This window comes from Cherax quadricarinatus, chromosome 82, assembly GCF_038502225.1.
Source record: "Cherax quadricarinatus isolate ZL_2023a chromosome 82, ASM3850222v1, whole genome shotgun sequence".
Classification (NCBI taxonomy): Eukaryota; Metazoa; Arthropoda; class Malacostraca; order Decapoda; family Parastacidae; genus Cherax; species Cherax quadricarinatus.
In genome coordinates, this window is record NC_091373.1 from 4,580,106 (window position 1) to 4,604,294 (window position 24,189).

Sequence of the window (24,189 nt, forward strand, 5' to 3'; positions counted from 1 at the left end):
GAAGTGTTTTCGTGTGACTTATTTTCAAGGTGTGAAAGGTCTGGCTAGTAACCTAACGACCTTCCATCGACACCTTATTTCTTGCATTTCACTTTATTTCTTCCACTTCAAGTAGGTAACATCTTACCTTGTATAATCAGCGATATATCAGCATCCAGTAAGTGTTTGTGATGGGTTCTTAACGGTATAAATATTCTTAAAGAAGGAGCACAGTGAAAGAGGTAAATACCAAGATGGCGGCTCCATCATATATTGCTCTGAGCTTAGGCGCTAAATTTAAATATTCATACATATAATAATAATAATATTATTATCTTTATTTCTACAAGTACATGTACAAGGTATACAAGCCTAGCTGACATCAATGACATACTGCTATATAGAAAGCCGCTTGTTATGCTGAGCATTTGGGGCAAATTAGGTCAGTTTTGTCCCAGGATGCGACCCACACCAGTCGACTAACACCCAGGTACCCATTTTATACTGATGGGTGAACATGGACAACAGGTATCTTAAAGAAACACGTCCTAATGTTTTTCAGTCGTACCTGGGATTCGATTTCCGGACCTCGGATTAACATTGATTAATAAATTAACATAGATTAACATAAGATGACATCTCTTACTCATTTCTGCAACATTACAAGCTACTAATGATGTGTTGATTGCAGTCAGCACATTGTCAGAAGCCTGTAATGTTGCAGAAATGAATAAAAGATGTCAGATGATACGTACAGAGGGACGCAAGCGTCCCTCTGTACGAGGAAGAGACTAGTGTTCAGGTGGATTCTAGGAAGGGTCGCTAACCTCTTGGGGAGGGCGTTGGTGCTCCTGCAAGCAGCAGATCCTGGCGCAACCTGCTGCTCTTTGCAATGGCTGTCTGACTGTCCTGCCGAGGAGGGACAGGCACCTAGCAACGTCTGTTGTTGGGGCAATGATGCATTCCCTAGAATCTTTGTTAATTGCTCATTACTCTGTAATTTGTTCATGATTGTAACCATATATGGATGTGTTTATGATTCATTACCTTTGTGACTTGTCATGATTGTGATCAGCTCTACCTGGAGCTCATTACCTTTGTAACTTGTCATGACTGTGACCAGCTCTACCTGGAGCTCATTACCTTTGTAACTTGTCATGACTGTGACCAGATCTAGTTCATTACCTTTGTAACTTGTCATGAGTGTGACCAGCTCTACCTGAAGCTCATTACCTTTGTAATTTGGTCATGATTGTAACCAGATCTAGTTCATTACCTTTGTAACTTGTTCAGCTATCAAAACTTTGGAGTCCAGTCCTTGGACCAATTGTGTACCTCTGTAATCTTTTGACTACCGCTCACAAGATCGGTATGGGGTGCATAATTAATATATTAAACGAACTAAACTAGACATTTCGCTTACTTCTCCGAGGCTAAGGGACAATATCATCCAGGTATAGTCTCTCTCAGCTCAGCTGGTAGCTGCTTCAGATAATGAGGGACTGTGATTCCATCCCCAAACGAGTGAAAACGTTGAATAAGTTTCCTTGCACGTGCTATCCAGCTGGTATGACTGTGTGCAGCTGATGGGTAGCAGGGTATACCTAGAGAAGGTTTCGGGTCAACGCCCCCACGGCTCGGTCTGAGACCAGGCCTCGTGGTGGTTCAGGGTCTGATAAGCCAGGCTGTTACTGCTGGCCGCACACAAACTGAAGTACTAACCACACCCCGGCTGGTCAGGTACTAACTTTAGGTGCGTGTCCAGTGGCTTCTTGAAGACAGCCAGGGGACTATTGGTAATCTCCCTTATGTATGCTGGGAGGCAGTCGAACAGTCTTGGGCCCCAGACACTTCATAAACAACAGCAACAACAACAACAACAATAATAATAATAATAATAATAATAATAATAATAATATCTTTATTTCTACAAGTACATGTACAAGGTATACAGGCCTAGCTGACATCAATGACATACTATTATATAGAAAACCGCTTGTTATGCAGAGTATTTCGGGCAAATTCGGTTAGTTTTGTACCAGGATGCGACCCACACCAGTCGACTAACACCCAGGTGAATAGGGACAGCAGGTGTTTTATGGAAATACGTCCATTGCAGTCTCAATGGAAATAAGTTACTTTGACTTTTTTGGGTTATCCCAGGTTCTCTACACATATACTGCTATGTATGATAATTTATGTAGTTAAATGTATTTATGTATACATGAATAAACTTACTTATTCTAGCTGTACCGGAGATTCAAACTTCGGACCTCAGTGTGTGAACGGAGTGCGCCAGCGATCCAGCTACTGGACACTTGTATTAAAATGTGCCAAAGTGGTTAGGCCACTTTATTACCTCACCCCCCCCCCACCCACCATTTTCCAATATTTCCATCTTGGCCCATCCTTCTTCCTTCCCCATCTTACCAAAGTTCTGGTCATACTTCGCCTCGCCTCGCCTCGCTATCCTGTTCACCTAACAGTATGCACAGTAGGTTCCTGGGTGTTAGAGGACTGGTATGGGTGGCAGCTTGTGGAAGAGGCTTACAGTACCCCGATGAAAATAAGCCAGTCGGATAACATGGCTTTATTGGGTTGTCAGGATTGTAATTCGTGAATCACTCTTCGGCAGTGTACTTCATCACTGCATTCCACTGATGAAGCTCAGACGAAACATTTCGTCAATAAAGGTTCTTAGTGTTTACCTGGAGAGAGTTCCGGGGGTCAACGCCCCCGCGGCCCGGTCTGTGACCAGGCCTCCTGGTGGATCAGAGCCTGATCAACCAGGCTGTTACTGCTGGCTGCACGCAAACCAACGTACGAGCCACAGCCCGGCTGGTCAGGAACCGACTTTAGGTGCTTGTCCAGTGCCAGCTTGAAGACTGCCAGGGGTCTGTTGGTAATCCCCCTTATGTATGCTGGGAGGCAGTTGAACAGTCTCGGGCCCCTGACACTTATTGTATGGTCTCTTAACGTGCTAGTGACACCCCTGCTTTTCATTGGGGGGATGTTGCATCGTCTGCCAAGTCTTTTGCTTTCGTAGTGAGTGATTTTCGTGTGCAAGTTCGGTACTAGTCCCTCTAGGATATTCCAAGTGTATATAATCATGTATCTCTCCCGCCTGCGTTCCAGGGAATACAGGTTTAGGAACCTCAAGCGCTCCCAGTAATTGAGGTGTTTTATCTCCGTTATGCGCGCCGTGAAAGTTCTCTGTACATTTTCTAGGTCAGCAATTTCACCTGCCTTGAAAGGTGCAGTTAGTGTGCAGCAATATTCCAGCCTAGATAGAACAAGTGACCTGAAGAGTGTCATCATGGGCTTGGCCTCCCTAGTTTTGAAGGTTCTCATTATCCATCCTGTCATTTTCTAGCAGATGCGATTGATACAATGTTATGGTCCTTGAAGGTGAGATTCTCCGACATGATCACTCCCAGGTCTTTGACGTTGGTGTTTCGCTCTATTTTGTGGCCAGAATTTGTTTTGTACTCTGATGAAGATTTAATTTCCTCATGTTTACCATATCTGAGTAATTGAAATTTCTCATCGTTGAACTTCATATTGTTTTCTGCAGCCCACTGAAAGATTTGGTTGATGTCCGCCTGGAGCTTTGCAGTGTCTGCAATGGAAGACACTGTCATGCAGATTCGGGTGTCATCTGCAAAGGAAGACACGGTGTTGTGGCTGACATCCTTGTCTATGTCAGATATGAGGATGAGGAACAAGATGGGAGCGAGTACTGTGCCTTGTGGAACAGAGCTTTTCACCGTAGCTGCCTCGGACTTTACTCTGTTGACGACTAGTCTCTGTGTTCTGTTAGTGAGGAAATTATAGATCCATCGACCGACTTTTCCTGTTATTCATTTAGCACTCATTTTGTGCGCTATTACGCCATGGTCACACTTGTCGAAGGCTTTTGCAAAGTTTGTATATATTACATCTGCATTCTTTTTGTCTTCTAGTGCATCTAGGACCTTGTCGTAGTGATTGCACATATGCCACTGGGGTATCCTGGGTTCAAGGACGGATCTTCTGTGAAACTAATGAAACTTAAGCTTCAGGGGCCCTTAATCCCGGAGGGGCCCCAGAAGCGATTTTAGTCCACATTGCTTAAAATATTTGGGTCTACTGTGTGAGAAGGGGTTGCGAAGGACCCTCCATAACAGTTCCAACTTCAGGGCCCCAAAAATGTAGGTCCGCCACCACCTGGGTTACTAACCCTCAGAGACATGAAGATTGGGTTGTATTATCTAAAAGTCTTTGTGATCATTATCTATTGTTCGACATATCAACCAAATTGCTAAATCTTACAATTTTTCATATTTGCATTCTCTATGTAGTGAAAAAAAAAAAATCTTGATAGGTAGAGTATCTGGGTCTTTACCTATGAGTTTTCTTCTTAATTTTTTTTTTTTTTTTTTGCAATTTTTGAGGGTTTGCCTAATTAACTGCTACAATGACTTCAGTCTACTGAAACTTGCAATTAAGACTGATAATTTTTCCTCTCAAATGTTGTTATTGTTAGTCTCTCCTTGTGTCTATTGCATTGGCTCCTAGAGTCAGTTTATTATCTGTATTATGCAACCCAGACCCATCTTGTGGGCGGTAGTCAATAGATTACAGAGGTACATAATGGGTCCAGGGACTGGGCCCCAAAGTTTTGATAGCTGAACAAGTTACAAAGGTAATGAACTCTAGGTAGATCTGGTCACTATCATGACCAAGATTCAAATGTAATGAATCATCTACACGTCTATAAATGGTTACAGTCATGAACAAATTACAAAGTAATGAGCCATTCACACGTCCACACCCGGTCACAACTGTAATGAGTTATTGGTGTAAATATTAATTGGGTCACACACACACACACACACAGGCACACATAACAGGAAAGGCACTGCAATGGATCAGAGAATACCTGACAGGGAGGCAACAACGAGTCATGGTACGTGACGAGGTGTCAGAGTGGGCGCTTGTGACAAGCGGGGTTCCACAGGGGTCAGTCCTAGGACCTGTGCTGTTCTTGGTATATGTGAACGACATAACGGAAGGGATAGACTCAGAAGTGTCCTTGTTTGCAGATGATGTGAAGTTAATGAGAAGAATCAAATCGGATGAGGATCAGGCAGGACTACAAAGAGACCTGGACAGGCTACAAGCCTGGTCCAGCAACTGGCTCCTTGAGTTTAACCCTGTCAAATGCAAAGTCATGAAGATTGGGGAAGGGCAAAGAAGACCACAGACACAATATAGTTTAGATGGCCAAAGACTGCAAACCTCACTCAAGGAAAAAGATCTGGGGGTGAGTATAACACCGAGCATATCTCCTGAGGCGCACATAAATCAGATAACTGCTGCAGCATACGGGCGCCTGGCAAACCTACGGATAGCGTTCCGATACCTCAGTAAGGAGTCGTTCAAGACACTGTATACCATCTACGTCAGGCCCATACTGGAGTATGCAGCACCAGTTTGGAATCCACACCTAGTCAAGCACGTCAAGAAATTAGAGAAAGTGCAAAGGTTTGCAACAAGACTAGTCCCAGAGCTACGGGGATTGTCCTACGAAGAAAGGTTGAGGGAAATCGGCCTGACGACACTGGAGGCCAGGAGGGTCAGGGGAGACATGATAACGACATATAAAATACTGCGCGGAATAGACAAGGTGGACAAAGACAGGATGTTCCAGAGATGGGACACAGACACAAGAGGTCACAATTGGAAGTTGAAGACTCAGATGAATCGAAGGGATGTTAGGAAATATTTCTTCAGTCATAGAGTAGTCAAGTCGTGGAATAGTCTAGAAAGTGAAGTAGTGGAGGCAGGAACCATACATAGTTTTAAGGCGAGGTATGATAAAGCTCATGGAGCAGGGAGAGAGAGGACCTAGTAGCAATCAGTGAAGAGGCGGGGCCAGGAGCTATGAATCGACCCCTGCAACCACAAATAGGTGAGTACAAATAGGTGAGTACACACACACACACACACACACACAGTAGTGGAGGCGGGAACCATACATAGTTTTAAGGCGAGGTATGATAAAGCTCATGGAGCAGGGAGAGAGAGGACCTAGTAGCAATCAGTGATGAGGCGGGGCCAGGAGCTATGAATCGACCCCTGCAACCACAAATAGGTGAGTACACACACACGAGCGCAAACATGGCTTCTAGAGACGCAAAGACTGAATTTAAACGCTGTTTATGAACATTTAAAGCTATTAAGTGACTATTGATTTAGGGAATTGGATCTGTGCTCCAGTTCCCCGAATTAAGCCTGAATGCCTTCCACATCCCCCCCCTGGGCGCTGTATAATCCTACGGGTTTAGCGCTTCCCCTTTGATTATAATAATAATAATATTAAGTGACTAGTTAATGGTCCAAGTAGGACTGAAACGTCGTTACATAAGTTTCATTCACCTGTGTGTGAATTATTTGTGTATTAACCCCAAGCATCCTGCTTGTGGAAAATGCTGTATATATTTTCCGGAAATACGGTAATTTATAGGTAAATAGATGCCCTATATTGTATTTTTATAAGAAGTATGTTATCGAAGAAAAGTAGAGACACTCGCCATCTTGGTTTTTGAATTTGTATTAGAAACGTTGGTGAATGGGGAAGAATTTTTCGTGCTCTAGAGGTTAAAATTGTGCTGACACCTCTCAAATAGGAGGCGAAATTGGTGGATATGCATTCCTGCATAACTTGAGATATCAGGCGACTGGACAAGACCTCTCCAGAACCTCAGTTAAGTCTTATGTAGTAACCTGGCCAGTGTTATTTTCATAGACAGTGAGGTTTTCTGAGTATGATATACATTAATCTTCAGTCAAATTGGTGAGTGATATTAAGATATATTTTCCTTCTGTTATGTAATTGTGTATATATATAACCATTTATTATTTTTAATATACAGTCCACAAAATTTATATATTTACCAGCATTCCTGGTGATGTATCTTTTATTTATAATTAATAGGTCCAGAGCAACTTGTGGTTATGACAGTGGTAGGTATCGAAGGGGGACATTTTTTGCGACCTAGGTGTCCCAAATTCCTACATGTCTAACTGATAAATAATAATTATCTTTTCATTTACTGTTATGTATATAATGATACATTCAGATAAATGCAATTTTCCACACTGCTGATATGCTTGCACTGTAAACTCCAGGTAAGGTCAAGCTTAAGAAAGTTTTTGAGAATTGGCCCGGACCCTTTCAAACTGAGCCGTGTGCTGTTGGGGGTATATCACGTATACTCCTGAAACACCATTAGTAATCAAGGGTCACATTGTTTCATATAGGCATCACAAACACTCCTGAAACACCATCAGTGACCAAGGATCACACTGGCTCACGTGCCACTCTTGTTACACTATATTGCATAGAGTAGCGCTTGCAAGTTTACAGGAACATCAATGAACAGAAGTCAAAATTTATTTCCACGTGATACAATGTTTATACAGAAATGGGTGAAAGGAAATAGTATATTTGTATTGTTCTGCATATTTATTAGTAAATTATTTGTATAAAATTCCAACTCATCATTTACCAATGACAACCAACAACAAGAGAATCCAGTGAAGGTCCATTTAAACCAGCATGACTTTTTTATTTTGGATTTTTATTATGACACATGAATGGTTATTTGATTTCCTATCAAGAGAGACTTAAGCTATGTGTATATCTAAATAACAAACACGCTACAAACACTTCTGGGTTAACACTCAGTTAACCCAGAAGTCAGTCTAAGACAGGGACCATCTACTCTACTCAAATTCACACTGAGTTTGAAAGCAAGGATACAAACACGGGTTGCTCGTCTCAGACACAACTCGCTAATTAAAAGGTTATTTTACATTTTACACCTAGTTAATAATTCAATCCTAACAGGTTGGGCCTGACGCGATGGTCCCTCCGTTGGCACAGGCCAGCGGCCAGACCGCAAACCTAGAACTTGTAGAATAAGCAAGTTTATTTAGGTACAGGTACAAAAAAGTACAGTAATTATACATATTAACATGTGAGTTAATTATCAATTATCTAGGATAACCCCAGTAAATCAGACAGACTTGTTTTCATTCGGGTCCCTGTAACATCTTATTATTTAAAGCCTAGCTGTAAGTTATAGTATAAATCAAACCTTTATTAACGACATTTCTCAAGGGATAGAGCTTTAAAGTCATGATGACAGGATAAAGTCATCACCATATTGTCGACAGTACCCAACATCTAACAAGCCTGGAACGGCTGCCCTCGGCTGTTCATTTTCCTCTCACACCATCCAAAATGCTGCCAGTAAACGATTTCAACACTGATTTAAAATAATAACACAACTATTAAACTAATAATAAACCTACATCACAGAATGGAACCTCAGTGGGCTGCAGATGTTGCGTAGAATTCCGATCGATAAAGTAACATTGTGTACGGCCTCAGTCGATTCGAAAAGTATTGGAGTGACACCTCATTGTACTGGAGGTGTGGAAAAGTCAAGGCGTGATGGGGACAACTTGAGCTGGGTTATTGAAGAAGATGGTGGCACCGGAGATGCTGAGACCGGGAGAATCCCCTAAGCTCACTTCAGACCCCAAGGAGGTACCCAAATTCACTTCAGATCCAACGGAGTTACCCAGTGAGCTTCCAAATCTCACCTCAGAGCCTTCAGGGGGCCCTGACACCAGAGAAGAAGCTACAGGGCCTGATGACCCACTCTTTGGCCTGAGGAGACAAAAAAAATTCACTTGAAATTGCTGAAAGGTTTAAGTGTGATGAAAAAAATCATAATCGGTATTTGTAATGGTTGTTAGTTTACAAAGAATATTACCTCTGATCAACAAGTTGTGAAAATGATTTGTCCGAGTATAAGTTGTGTCTTAGTTTGTCAGACAATAAACAGGCTATAAACTGACGGGAACTGTTACATAACAACAGAAAAATAACGAAGACTATATTTTCATTTCAATTTACAGAAAATAACGTATTTAATTTAATTAATTTGACTTTTAACTATGATTTTCAGCCAGTGAGAACGTTTGAGAGAGTAATAAGGCACAATATCGTACTGAAACAGTACACAACCTGTACATATCTAGGATCTGGCTTTGTGGATAAAGTACTACATACTTTGATGAAGAGTGTGAAGGTTTGAATCCTACTGTTTATTGAGATAATATTTACATATCTGTGTGTTGAGAGAGTCTAACCTGGCGCGGCTGACACTGAGATGGTCAGAGGACACTTGCACCTCGCCGACAAAGGAACCATATTGCTCGCTAGGGAAAACAAAGGTCTCTACCTCCCTGGTACCGTCTGTTAACACCGCGTCGTCGTCACCTCCCTGTGGACGACATGATATCTGTCCGGCCAGACACACCACCAGTGCCAGACTCTGAAACACAACATTCAATGTAATAGTTATGCGACTGTGACCCCTCATATGCAAAATGACTATAATTATAATCAAACCACTGGTAAGCCAGTGGAAGGCCTCAGTCAGATGACAAAAGGTCCAATTGTGGGTCATCATATGGCTAATACCCGCGTCAGGAAACACTTGTCCTGTTTCCTGACAAACCTAACCTAACCTAACCTGTTATCCCTCTTAAACTTCTCTGTTTTTCTAAATTGTGCATATTTTTTTTTCCTTCCACAGCACTGTCTCAGTAGAACAGTGCTGAATAATAGGTCTCATTTTGCCCTGTGTTATGTATGCATAAATAGTTTTTCTTTGTAAAACATCTACACTGTTAACTTATTATGTATTGTGACTAGTGTTTCTTCTTGGGAAATAACGTTATATTAGCTCATATTTTCTAAATTTATTGTTTCTTCCTGTCTCACTCCTACTTCAGTCAGCATGTCCTTCACCTCTTTTTCTTCCCCTTCTCTTCACTTTACCTAAGTATATTCATTCCTTTTTTTACACAGATCAATATTTTTAGCTTTTCCAGAAGGTATCACCGACTTACGTCCCTCAATTTTAGCATACGTATCTTTTTATTTTCTTTTATTACCTCCCTTTATCACTACTTTGTATTTGTTATCTTTTAGCAAGTCGTTGTTGATCCTCCTCTACCTGTGTCATTTCTCCTCCCTTTCCTTCAGTATCTCCATCATTTTAGTTTCATATCTAATTGGTTTTATTACCTTTCCATTTTCTCTGCTTTATCTGGTTGTGGTTGCAGGGTTCGAGTCACAGCTCCTGGTCCCGCCTCTTCACTGGCTGTTACTAGGTCACTCTTTTTCCTCCATGAGCTTTGTCATACCTCTTCCTAAAGCTATGTATGGATTCTGCCTCCACTACATCACAACCCAGACTATTCCACTTCCTGACAACTCTGTGACTGAAGAAATGCTTCTTAACATCCCTTTGATTCATCCGTGTCTTCATCCTCCAACTATGACCCCTTGTTGCTGTGTCCCATTCTGGAACATCCTGTCTCTGTCCACCTTGTCAATTCCTCTCAGTATTTTGTAAGTCGTTATCATATCCTCTCTATCTCTCCTGTCCTCCAGTGTCGTCAGGTCGATTTCCCTTAACCTCTCCTCGTAGGACATACCCCTTAGCTCCGGGACTAGTCTTGTTGCAAACCTTTGCACTTTCTCTAATTTCCTTACGTGGTTAGTAGTGTACTTTTCTCAGCTCCTCACTACTGAGCTCCTCGGAAGTAACACCTAGGTGTTACTCCTTCCCCATCAGCCATCACCCATACCCTAGAGGCCCAATATTCCTGCTCTATCTCCTTGGATCAAGATCACCTTCCCCATCTCCCAGCACCTCACTCTCCCTCACTCATAATCCACACTATTGTTCCATGCTGTACAAATCCAGCCAACAACTCAGAACTCACAATTTCTCACTAATACAAAAAAAAAAAAAAATTTTACTCATAATGTTCACAACATTTCACATTTTTTACACATCTCAGAACACACAAAATAAATCACATTCACCAACTCCACATCATGTTTACCTACACACACACACACACACACTACGAAGAAAGGTTAAGGGAAATTGGTCTGGCGACACTGGAGGACAGGGGGGTTAGGGGAGACATGATAACGACATACAAAATACTGCGTGGAATTGTTAAGGTGGACAGAGACAGGATGTTCCAGAGATGGGACACAGAAACAATGGGTCACACTTGGAAGCTGAAGACCCAGATGAGTCAAAGGGATGTTAGGAAGTATTTCTTCAGTCACAGAATTGTCAGGAAGTGGAATAGCCTAGTAAGTGAGGTAGTGGAGGCAGGAACCATACATAGCTTTAAGATGAGGTATGATAAAGCGCATGGAGCAGGCAGAGAGAGGACCTAGTAGCGCTCAGTGAAGAGGCGGGGCCAGGAGCTGAGTCTCGACCCCTGCAACCACAATTAGGTGAGTACAATTAGGTGAATTCGATGAGTATACACACACACACACACACACACACAGAAGAGCTGAGTCTCGACCCCTGCAACCACAATTAGGTGAGTACACTTTTCTCAATAACTGTTAAGAAATATACTTGGATGAACAACGTTTAACATGTCACTACAGAACAACCCCAGATTACTTTGAACACCATCAAACAACTCTCATACATCATCTTAATACTCTCAAACATAGTTTGAATATTTCCAAACATCGTTTGAACACTTCCAAATAATATTGGAACACTTCCAAAATAACATTTTCAATATTCCCAAATAACATCTCCAGAGTTTCCAGCATTAACATAAAAATGCTAACTCATACACTTATGACATCAAACATTAAAAAAACTAACACACAAACACAACACTTTCACTAGAGTAAAAAAAAATACAGATAAATTATTGTATGTTAATGTTAGCCTAATTTTAGATATAGTTTATATAAATTGGTAAGAGCAGCAGAGTAAACGTGTTAATGGTTCTGTAGATCGTTCATAAACTTACGCAGTAAAATGACTTAGAAAAATATATTCCAGGACAATTTAACCTCGTGTTGTATATATTGTGTCACCATCTAGAAGCTTCTAGATGAATATTGAAAAATACCTTAACCTAACTATTGGGCGTGGGGGGGCGGGGGTTGAACTTAGTTGTGTTGGAAATAGTATAAAGGGACTTAGTAATGTATTAACAACATTAAGGCGTAGTTTAAAACTAAGATAATTACGTACTGTTTAGGAAATTAAATTTTTGAAAAAAAAAAAAAATACATATGTAGTGTCTTCATTTGTAGAAAATGGAGCTAATTTTTTTGTAGGTAATATTTTTATATAATTTGTCATATGAGAATTCAGAGGATGTCATTACGTCATTTACACATTATAATTTAATTACAGTATTGCCATTAATTTGGTCATTCCCGCCTAAAGTTTCAAAGTAGGTTCCCTGATCTAAGAAATTAAACTTTGTTCCATTTCCAAGAATCAAGTGTAAATGTCTTCCATCCCTTCCCCGGAGGTGTGTAACCCTTAAGGTTTTAGTGCTTACCCGTATATCTTATGACGACAATCCCGCCAAATGTGAGAATCATGTATAGAAAACGGGAAATAAGTTACAGAAAATGGGAATTAGCGGCAAGGAGGAGGTGCGAGGCTGCAGGATGGCGACAGTGGCGCCATTCACAACATCTCTTGACTTAACATGTCTTCACCTTCCTTGGATCAAACCTAAATGCTTCACTTTTTTATTCAAGTAGATGCTGTTAGTAAGTTTTTTGATAATAGGGGAAAAATTCCGTTTATTATGTAGACGATGTTGTAATTTGATTTTGACTCGTTTTAGCGGGAAAATTATAGAAAACGGAATTGGCGCCAATAATGACGAGCGGTGCAGGGTGGAGGCCAGTGGCGCCACCCTGCACCACTCACCGCCACTTGGCGCCACTTTACTGGCATTACTCGGTGTATTAATGTGTTAATGGTGCTGAGACGTCTTGATCATCTGGGCATCGCTTATTAAGGTAAGAGATAGATGTTACTATTTCCCTCAATCAAAGGAGGTGCCTCTATGTCAATTCAGGGCTCTTGATCCAAGAGAAAAGGTCTTATTCTCCACTTGAATGCATCCCAGGTGATGTATAAACCCTTCGGGTTTAGCGCTTCCCTTTGATTAGAATGAAATTGCAGATAAATAATTGTTAGTGTTAGCCTAATTTTAAATATATTTTATATAAATCTGGTAAGAGTAGCAGAGTAAACTGTTGTTAATTAATGGTTCTGTAGATCGTTCATAAACTCACGCAGTAAAATGACTTAGAAAAATAAATTCGAGAATAATTTAGCCTCTTGGAATTTATATATTGTGGCACCATCTAGAAGCTTCTTGATGATTACTGAAAAACACAGTAGCCTGACCACATTAGAGGGTGGGGGGTGAACCTAGTTGTTTTGGAAAACTTGGAATTAGTGGCAAGTACGAGGTGAGAGGCTAGTAGGAGGCCGCCACTCACACCATCTCTTGAGTGTCTTAAGATTTTTTTTTTACCCCGGGGTGTTAGCCACCTAGGATTGTGATGTAGTCCAGCTGGGCTTGTGAGGTCTCTGGGGAGACCTAATTTAACCAATTATATGGTCACACCTTGCCTTGGCAAACGTCTGTAGCCACGCCCACGTCTGAGGTCTTTTGTTCTTGACGCCTCAGACCTAGGCGTCAGGTCGTACACGTGGTTGTGGAGGGTGCTTGGACCACCATAAAAGCCCAAGGAAGAGCATGATCAGGAGATTCGAGCGGAACTGCTGCTGGGATGCAGAGCTCCTGAGCAGAGACTTCGAGCGGAGCTGCTGCTGGGGTGCAGGGTTCGGGAGAAGGCTGCTGAAGTCTCTGGAGGAGACTGTTGGAGGCATTGGGCAGAGTACTGGCTTGGCGCATTACTCGTGCTGTATAGGTCTTGGGACCTGTGGCTTAGTTCCTGTACTGAACTGTCCTCTGTGCTATATTGTAAGTTATATTCATTTTCGTCGAGTTGATTGTATTTCCCTGTCTCACTGCTTTTGTGTACCACCCCATTTATCTAAACCAATGATGTACTCCTGTTCCCAAATATATTATTGTACAAGGACTTAACAATAAACTGTGTTTGAGTAGAATAGTAATATTCACTGTCCCTGTCATTTATTCTTTTTTTCTTATATTTTATTATGTTTATATATGAGTGAAGAGTGGGCGAGGCATATGTTAGTGAGTAATGTAGAGTTAATGAGAGTGTCGTGGTGGTCACCACTGACCTGTCATTACCTACCTACCTCCGCTAATCATCTCACTCCTACCACAGCGCCTGCCTCTCCCCTGCCTACATAATCCCTTACTCCCCACTTATATCCTATTCAATCATTACCCCCCTACATGACAGGATAACCCAAGAAAGGCAGTGCATCATCGAGGGACTGTGTGTCTGTGATTTCCATTGGGGTCCTCAGTTTGTACATCAGGATGCGACCCACGTCCTGAGGTACCTACTTGCTAGGTGCACGGGACAACAGGCCTAAGGAAACGCGTCGAATGGTTAACACCTTTGCCGGGAATCGAACCTGGAACCTCAGCGTGTGAAGCGAGAGCTTTGCCAGCCAGGCCGTGGGGCCCAGTACCATCTAGACTCTTGAAGCTTCTAGATGAATATTTAAAAATATCGTAGCCTAACTTTTTTTTTTGGGGGGGGGTGTCAGTAGTGCCTCAAGCGGGAAATTAAAAGTTGAAACTCATCCTCAGTCTTTCAGTCTTGAAAGGGAAACAAACGTCTTGATGCTGGTGAAGGGCTCTTTATCCAAGGAATTGGAGTTACCGCCATATATTGTAGTGGCGGGAAAATGACAGAAAACGGGGAATTGGCGCCAATAATCAGGTGAGCGGTGCGGGGTGGCGACCAGTGGCGCCACTCTCGTGGCATCACTCGTTGTGTTAACTTGTGTTGTTAGTAAAAAGATACATGTTACTATTTACCACAATCAAGGGAGGTACCTTGATGTCAATACGGGCTCTTGATCCAAGATAACAGTTATTCTCCATTTTTATGCATCCCATGTGCTCTATTACCCTTACAGGTTTACCGCGTCCCTTTCATTAGAGTAAAAAATGCAGATAAATTATTGTATGTTAGTGTAAGTAAGTTTATTCAGGTATACACAAATACAGTTACATAGAATTGTCATACATAGCAGCATGTGTAGAGAACCTAAGATAACCCAAAAAAGTCAGAGTGACTAATTTTAAATCTAGTTTATATAAATTGGTAAGAACAACAGAGTAAACGTGTTAATGGTTCTGTAGATCGTTCATAAACTCACGCAGTAAAATGACTTAGAAAAATATATTCCAGGACAATTTAACCTCGTGTTGTATATATTGTCTCACCATCTAGAAGCTTCTAGCTGTATAGTCCTTGTGGCTTAGCGCTTCTTTTTGATTATAATAATAATAATAATAGAAGCTTCTAGATGAATATCGAAAAATACCATAACCTAACTATTGGGCGGGGGTTGAACTTAGTTGTGTTGGAAACATTATTAAGTGACTTAGTAATGTATTAACAGCATTAAGGCGTAGTTTAAAACTAAGATAATTATATACTGTAAATTTAGGAAATTAAAATTAAAAAAAAAAAAGAAGATGGCGCTGTATTTTGTAGGTAATGGTTTTATATAATTTGTGATAGGATTATTGAGTTTCATTCCGTCATTATTGTAATTTAATTAAAGTATTGCCTTTAATTTGATTATTCCCGCCAAAAGTTTTCAAAGGAGGTTCCTTGATGCTTTTGAGGGGCTCTTGGTCTGTGTAATTGAATTTTTGCTCCATTTCCAAGAATCAAGTGTGAAAGCCTTCATCCCTCCACGAGCTGTCTAACATACGGTTTTACTGCTCCCCGTAAATATTATGACTCCCGCCAAAACGGAAAATAATGTATAGAAAACGGGAAATAAGTTACAGAAAACTGGAAATTAGCGGCAATTAAGAGGTGCGAGGCTGCAGGATGGTGACAGTGGCGCCACTCACACCACCTGTTGACTTAACGTCTTCACCTTCCTTGGATCAAAGTTAAATGAGGGCGACAGTGGCGCCACTCACACCATCTCTTGACTTAACATGTCTTCACCTTCCTTGGATCAAACCTAAATGAGGGCGACAGTGGCGCCACTCACACCATCTCTTGACTTAACATGCCTTCACCTTCCTTGGATCAGACCCTGTCACTTTTCTACTTATTAAAGCTATGGCGGGAAATTTAATATGGAGATGTGATTGATGTGGAGGCGGTGGGGGGGGGGGGGTCAGCAGTGCCTCCAGCGGGAAATTAAAAATGAAAGTATCGACCTTTCACCCTTGAATGGGAAACAGACGTCTTGATGCTGGTGAAGGGCTCTTTATCCAAGGAATTTGTAGTTATCGCTATTTTCTGTAGCGGCGGAAGATTAAATTATATAAATATGGTAAGAGCAGCACATAAACTGGTTCATATAGATCGTTCATAAACTCACGCAGTAAAATGACAAAAATCAAATTGAGTACAATTTAGGTTAGGTCAGGGTTGTCTGGAAACGGGAAAAGTAGTTCTTGTCGCGGGTTTTAGATGACCCTTCGTTGGAGCTTTTGGTCATCTGACCGAGGCCTTCCGCTGGCTTATCGGTCCACCCTTTTAAAAATTATGGTCATAATTATAACCATGTAGTGTGGACAGTTTAGCCTCGTGATGGGCCTTATATATGGTGTAACTGGTAATAATTAAGACGCATACGCAGTTTCTGGATAATTATTATAATCATAACTAAGCGCTAAAAGCACAGGGGTATTCTGAAACGTTACGCCTATACAGTAAACTTCAGTGGCATACCGAGACAGCCTACTTTATTCACGTGCTGAAGCCACGATCGCACGTGCAAAGAAAATGATAGGATGGATAATGAGAACTTTCAAAACGAGAGATGCCAAGCCCATGATGATCCTATTCAAATCACTTGTTCTCTCTAGGCTGGAATACTGCTGTACATTAACATCTCCATACAAAGCAGGTGAAATCGCAGATCTAGAGAGTGTACAGAGATCCTTTACTGCACGTATAAGTTCTGTCAAGCACCTTAACTACTGGGAACGCTTGGAAGCACTTGACTTGTACTCGTTGGAACGCAGGAGGGAGAGATATATCATAATCTACACTTGGAAAATCTTGGAAGGAATGGTCCCAAATCTGCACACAGAAATCACTCCCTACGAAAGTAAAAGACTGGGCAGGCGCTGCAAAATGCCGCCAATAAAAAGTAGGGGCGCCATTGGTACACTAAGAGAAAACACCATAAGTGTCCGGGGCCCAAAACTGTTCAACAGCCTCCCATCAAGCATTAGGGGAATTGCCAATAAACCCCTGGCTGCCTTCAAGAGAGAGCTGGACAGATACTTAAAGTCAGTGCCGGATCAACCGGGCTGTGGCTCGTACGTCGGACTGCGTGCGGCCAGCAGTAACAGCCTAGTTGATCAGGCCCTGATCCATCGGGAGGCCTGGTCATGGACCGGGCCGCGGGGGCGTTGATCCCTGGAATAACCTCCAGGTAACCTCCAGGCCCCATCGCCTTTGAGGTATCTAGTTCGTTTAGCAGCCTCTTCACTTCTTCCTCGGTTGTGTGTGTGTGTGTGTGTGTGTTTGAGTAATCACCTATTTGTGGTTGCAGGGGTCGAGTCACAGCTCCTGGCCCCGCTTCTTCACTGTGTGTGTAACTGCTGCCTACCATATACGGTTATCTAGCGCATACAAAAGCAGTAATGTCTAGTTTCTCCCTGAACGACCTCTGACCCAGCGCTGGTGGCTAGAGGCATGTCCGTGACTCATTACATTTACACTTACAAAGCCATCTAAAACTTATACTTTTTCACAACCAAAAAAAAATAATTACTCGCCTCAAAAAAAGAAAAAAAAGAACAAATATTTGACTAGCCATCGAGATATATGTTTCACTTAACCAATACCAATGTTTATAAAATTCATATTAAATATACATACTTTTATATGCTGTTAGTTCGTAATTCCTATAATTATACGGTTGTGATAAAATTAATAAGGTTTAATCAGAAATGATACAATCAGTACAATTTGTTTCCTGCACATGAGTTAGCCAACACTGCCACACGTAATATCAACAACTTCTTGCCTTTATGCTCCTTACATACGAGTTACAGGAAGTTTGTATTTACAGAGTTTAATACATGCATTTGACACTAGGAGCATGGAGGATTATGAGAGGTGAGTGAGTCAGCAGCCACAACATGAGTGAGTGAGTCAGCAGCCACAACATGAGTGAGTGAGTCAGCAGCCACAACATGAGTCAGTGATGTACATAAAAGCCTCCTCTGGACTCCTGAAACAAGTTTAGCCCAACAAATACATTTTTTTTTGTGGATATAACATCGAAAGTGGAGGCAGACCAGATCTGTCGACACTCTTACTGTATTTTGTTTACTAATGAAATCTGATGCACCACATGTATGATAGTTATCATACACCACATGCATGATAATTATCAAACGTGGTGTACATAAATTATAATTTATGTACGTGTACCTGAATAAATTTATACACTGTGGCGAGTTTCACTGTTAAAAATGTGAGGACCCCTGGACAGATACCTAAAGGCGGTGCCGGATCAGCCGGGCTGTGGCTTGTACGTTGGACTGCGTGCGGCCAGCAGTAACAGCCTCATTGATCAGGCCCCTGATCCACCGGGAGGCCTGGTCGTGGACCCAGCCGCGGGGCGTTGATCCCCAAAATACCCTCCAGGTACGTCGCTGTAAGAGTTATTCAGGGTGTGGCAGACAAGTGTCAAGCTAGCAGGAGACTCCATCCTGAGTGATAATGTATAACGATAACCATCCTCCATGATGAGTCAAACTAATGTACAGGACCAAACTAGGCAGATTAGGTGTCCCTGTAATCATTGTGGTAAAGGTGTCGGAAGCCGCAGTCGGCCGATGAACTGTGATGTATGTGAAGAGTACACTTAAGGTGCACGGATAAAATCAATGCCGATGTGTATGATGGACTAGTAGCTAGGAATGCCAACCTTAACATTGTCTGTAATGCATGCACAGGTCAACGTGAGACCACAGAAACTATACAGTTACCTCAAATAACACCAGACAAATGTTTACACCGTACTAAGACATGAAAGTACAGTGAACATCATACGTAAAACGTAGAAGGGGAAGGTGCATTATGGTTGTATGGTTGGTCATGTTTGTGTTTGTAACAAACGCACTCTAACCCAATTACCTAATATAAAGTCAATAATGTAATTTATTTCCATTTGGGATCCTTGTACTTGCACTGTGTGGTGAATCTTATTTTGTTTATAAACAAAACACAGCAGGAATTGTATTTAAATCATATACACATAAAAAATATATAATTTATCCTTACGCATTCAATTGACTCACGAAATCGTACTAACACGCACTGGCCTGGAGTTTTACGACGCACCCGCCATAGGTTTAATCCCCACCCGTTCCGTGGTTTGTATTCATCTGATTACACTACAAAAAAAAATACGTTTTTTACAAATTCCCGACAGTGAGGAGACTTTTGCCATTATTATCTCGCGGGACTGATACCTTCACCCAGTACTTCAATACTTCCATATTGTCCGGAATTTCCCTTTTTACACAGTGACATTTTTAATTTTTTGCCTAGCATCTGACTTCCAGCAATTAAACTAGATTGTCTCACACAATGGCATTATAATTTTTCCCCGGGATACGACCTAAATCAATCGTTTAACAAAGTACAATCACCTGTTTACTTCAAGTTAACATGGTCAACAGGTGTAAGGAGACACAAGGTAATTTCCCTGGGCCCGGAAATCTAACCCGCAGCATTTCGATTGCAAAGCAAATGCTGTCTAACCACTGTGTTCAGTAAGTCTATTCAGATACAAGTACACATAAATACAGTTACACAAATTATTATAGTAACATATGTGTGAATTACCTAGGATAACCCGAAAAAGTCGGGTAGTGTTCCTGGAGTCCCCCAGGGACACTACCCGACGACTCAGAAAGTACAATACCAGCACCTCTGCAGGTACAGTAATGGTGAAGATACACATAATTTGGAAAATAAATATTAAATCCTGACAACGGTGTTGAGCGTAATAATAATAATCTTTATTTCTACAAGTACAGTGTATACAAACCTAAGTTAACATTAATGACACACTATATAGAAAGTCCCTTGTAATGCAGAGCATTTCGATCAAATAAAGTCAGTTTTGTCCCCAGGATGCGACCCACACCAGTCTGCTAACACCCAAGTACCTATTTTACTGATAGGTGAACAGGGACACAACAGGTGTCTTAAGGAAATACGTCCTATTGTTTCCACCCGTACCGAGGATTGAACCCCGCACCTCAGTATGTGGGCTAAGTGTGCTACCAACCGAGCTACGGGTTAGTTAATTGGTTTAATGTCTTTATTACTCACCCCATAACCATCCTGTGGACGGTACTTAAAAAGATTACAGAGGTACATAATGGGTCCAGGGACTGGACCGCAAAGTTTTGTTACCTGAACAAGGTACAAAGGTAATGAACCATTCACATGTCTAGACCTGATCACAACTGCAATGAGTTATTAATGCAAATATTAGCTTTATTTAGGTGAGCAAAGTAAGGGTATTTTTCCAGGATGGTTTGTAATACTCCGCTGTGGATAAAATCCTTTGATATATCTTGAACATTTCAGAGTGAGTTGTCTCGGAATTCATTATTTTATCTCAATTCAGTATATAATGACGAAAAGGTGTGACAATTGTCCATCTGACGAAGTTTAGTCGAGCTACTGGACACTTACTTCATGAAGTAATGACTTTATAAAGTTCTAAATTGAATGAAAAGTCATCAGAGTAAAGACTTTCTCGTGCAAACTGTATACCACATAATGTAACCATACTTGTCCGCATTATTTGCCAGTTCAACCATGAACAGAGCTAGTTCACTGCACAACAAGGACAGAGAACGTGTAACACCGACTAACACCACACAAAGAACCCTTCCCTTTATTCGGCACATTATATATATATATATATAATATATATATATATATATATATATATATATATATATATATATATATATATATATATATATATATATATATATATATATATATATATATATATATATATATATATATATATATATATATATATATATATATATATATATATATATATATATATATATATATATATATATATGCAAAACAACCACTCTGAAAGAATAGAGAAATTCCAAGCGCTTTCGTGACTACTCACATTATCAAGGAACTATGTTCCTTGATAATGTGAGTAGTCACGAAAGCGCTTGGAATTTCTCTATTCTTTCAGAGTGGTTGTTTTGCATATTCTGAAATCACCTGTTTACTGTGATCTTATTGCATATATATATATATATATATATATATATATATATATATATATATATATATATATATATATATATATATATATATATATATATATATATATGGTGGATAGGGATACAATGTTTCCGAGACGGGACACAGGAATAAGGAGACAGAGATAAGGCTTTGTTCGGATTTTTAACCCAGGAAGGTTAGCCACACAGGAAAGTCAGTGGGTCATCGAGGGACTGTGTCTTATTTCCATTTGGGTCCTTGAATCTTGTTCTCCAGGATGCCACCCACACCAGTCGACTAACATCCAGGTACCTACTTGCTATGTAAATGGGACAGCAGGTGAAAGGAAACATGCCCAATGTTTCCACCTTTGCCGGGGAAGAAAACATTGGGCAGGTACCAGTGTGTGAGGCGAGAGTGTTGCCTACCAGGCCATGGGACACCTGGAAGTTGAAAACTCAGATGTGTCATAGGGATGTTAGGGAGTATTTCTTCAGCCTATGAGTTGTCAGAAAGTGGAACAATCTGGAGAGTGGAGTACTAGAGACAGGATCCATATATAACTTTGAGATACGAGAGCACTGAGAGAGCGGACCTAGTAGCGACTAGCGAAGAGACGGGGCCTGGAGCTGTGAATCGACCCTTGCAACCACATATAAATGAGTACATAAATATATACACACAGATAGGGATACATACCATAAGTGTGGAATACATGTTGCCTGGTGAGGAGACAGCAGCAGTGGCGGCGGCGGTCCAGAATAGACTAGTGGTTCAGAGCAGGTGTGGTTGGATTCTGGAGGCTGGTGGTGGCTGGATTCTGGAGGCTGGTGGTGGCTAGAGGCTAGTGGTGGTGGTGGTGATGGTGGTGGCTAGAGGCTGGTTTTGGTGGTGGTGGATGGAGTGAACAGGTTACTCCAGACACAGAAGCTGGCCAGCGCAGCACTCAAGGAATGCCATTAAGAATGTTGAGTTGTGCTTTGTGTTATTGTAGCCAGGCAAGAGACATACCGATTTTCACACCTAACACAACACTGGAGCTCAATTCCTGGACCATTTATGTACTGTAATATTTACTCTACTGCTCAGAATGCGTATTTTTTTGACTGCAATCCACCACGTGGATGCTGGGTGACTATACATCCCACAGGATGGGTACGGGGTAACTATACATATCACAGGATGGGTACGGGGTGACTATACATCTCACAGGATGGGTACGGGGTGACTATACATCCCACAGGATGGGTACGGGGTGACTATACATCCCACAGGATGGGTACGGGGTGACTATACATCCCACAGGATGGGTACGGGGTGACTATACATCTCACAGGATGGGTACGGGGTGACTATACATCCCACAGGATGGGTACGGGGTGACTATACATCCCACAGGATGGGTACGGGGTGACTATACATCCCACAGGATGGGTACGGGGTGAGTATACATCCCACAGGATGGGTACGGGGTAAACCATCCCGTGTCCATCCTCTGGGGGGGTAAAAAAATACCCCCCAGAGGATGGACACGGGATGATTTCCCCCTAGTAAGTTTATTTAGGTACAGGTATAATACAATCACACAAATTATCATACGTAGTAAAATATGTATAAATTACCTAGGATAACCCAAAAAAGGTCAGACAAGGTGATTTATTTCCATTGGTAATTTCTGCCTGAGGATGGGAAAAGGCTGACTATACCGCCCCCATGATGGGTATGCGGTGACGTTTACCTTTTATCATTTACACTCATCTGAGTGTAAATGATAAACTCACACGGAAACAAACAACCAAGTTTCGCTGCAGATGTCATAAGAAAAGTTTCAACAAGATGAAGTCAGCAGTTAAAACAAAAAGTCGAAAGGAATTTACAGTGTAAGTGTGAAAGCAGTTTGCTATTATCTGGTGAGCCAATGTAGCCTGGCAAACAGGAAACACCAAGCTCTCCCTGATGTCATATTCCAGGTAATGTGCTGAGTCGGAGAGCTCTGGAACCACTTCTCTACACCATGCATGTACATCAACCTTCCTGATAATATAATAATGATTCCAGGGCCTCTAAAACCATATTACTACACCAAGTACATCAACGTTCGTGAGAGCTACCTCTCTACACCATATCTACCCAAGGAAGGTTCCTTGATGCTGGTGAGGTGTTCTTGATCTAAGGAACTAGACCTGTGCTCCAATTCCTTGAATTAAGTCTGAATGACCTCCACTCCCCAGGCGCTGTGTGACCCCTACGGGTTCAGCGCTCCTCAATGAATGCAATATAATAACTCGTGTGCATATTATGTCCTTTGTTTTTATTGTGTGGTATAAAATTTTGAACCTATAATATTTTTTTCTTTATTTGTTCATTTGTGAAATCTTCTGAGGATTAAATCTGATAACGGTACACTTAAATTATAGGAATGTAAATTATCATTATCAATGTACTGTGTAACTATTGCCCTTTACAAATATATGTATGTTTGTATAAAAAAATAGATAATAATAATTACGGTAGACACCTGATCATCTCTGGTGGTCAACTGGGCACCGTCAGCCATATCATTGATCCACTGAAGTTATTGTAATCATGGGGAGCGCTAAACTCTTAAGGGTCACATAGCGCTTGGAGAATGAGAGAGATTCAGGTTCCATCCATTAATCTATCATTACGATACAGTTCAAAAACTGCAGCATTTCTCCACTCGTCCTTCAGAGTGTAGGCACTGTACTTCCCACCTCCAGGACTCAAGTCCGGCTAACTGGTTTCCCTGACTCTCTTCATAAATATTACTTTGCTTACACTCCAGTAGCACGTCAAGTTATGAAAACCATTGC

At 41.4% G+C, this 24,189-nt stretch overlaps 2 protein-coding genes across 2 annotated transcripts in view; one reads left to right on the forward strand and one right to left on the reverse strand.

Moving 5' to 3' along the window:
* Positions 1-7,470: 7,470 nt before the first annotated feature.
* LOC128706234 (uncharacterized) lies at positions 7,471-22,296 on the reverse strand. Its single transcript, XM_070102544.1, has 3 exons — positions 22,055-22,296; positions 9,187-9,371; positions 7,471-8,701 (listed from the first exon to the last, which is right to left on the reverse strand). The coding sequence occupies exons 1-3, from the start codon at positions 22,070-22,072 to the stop codon at positions 8,473-8,475; spliced, it is 432 nt and encodes a 143-aa protein (XP_069958645.1). The 5' UTR covers positions 22,073-22,296; the 3' UTR covers positions 7,471-8,472.
* LOC128702872 (store-operated calcium entry-associated regulatory factor) overlaps positions 12,783-24,189 on the forward strand; it is a 32,438-nt gene continuing 21,031 nt past the window's right edge. The window contains exon 1 of the mRNA XM_053797334.2: positions 12,783-12,922. The gene's annotated coding sequence lies outside the window, so the exon portion shown is untranslated. The remainder of the gene's footprint in view (positions 12,923-24,189) is intronic.

Bases quoted from the DNA above. Each gene is read 5' to 3' on its own strand.
- LOC128706234 (XM_070102544.1), bottom strand. The intron at 8,702-9,186 runs GTTAGACTCTCT...TTGTCTCCTCAG, and splicing joins CTCAGTGTCAGCCGCGCCAG to GCCAAAGAGTGGGTCATCAG.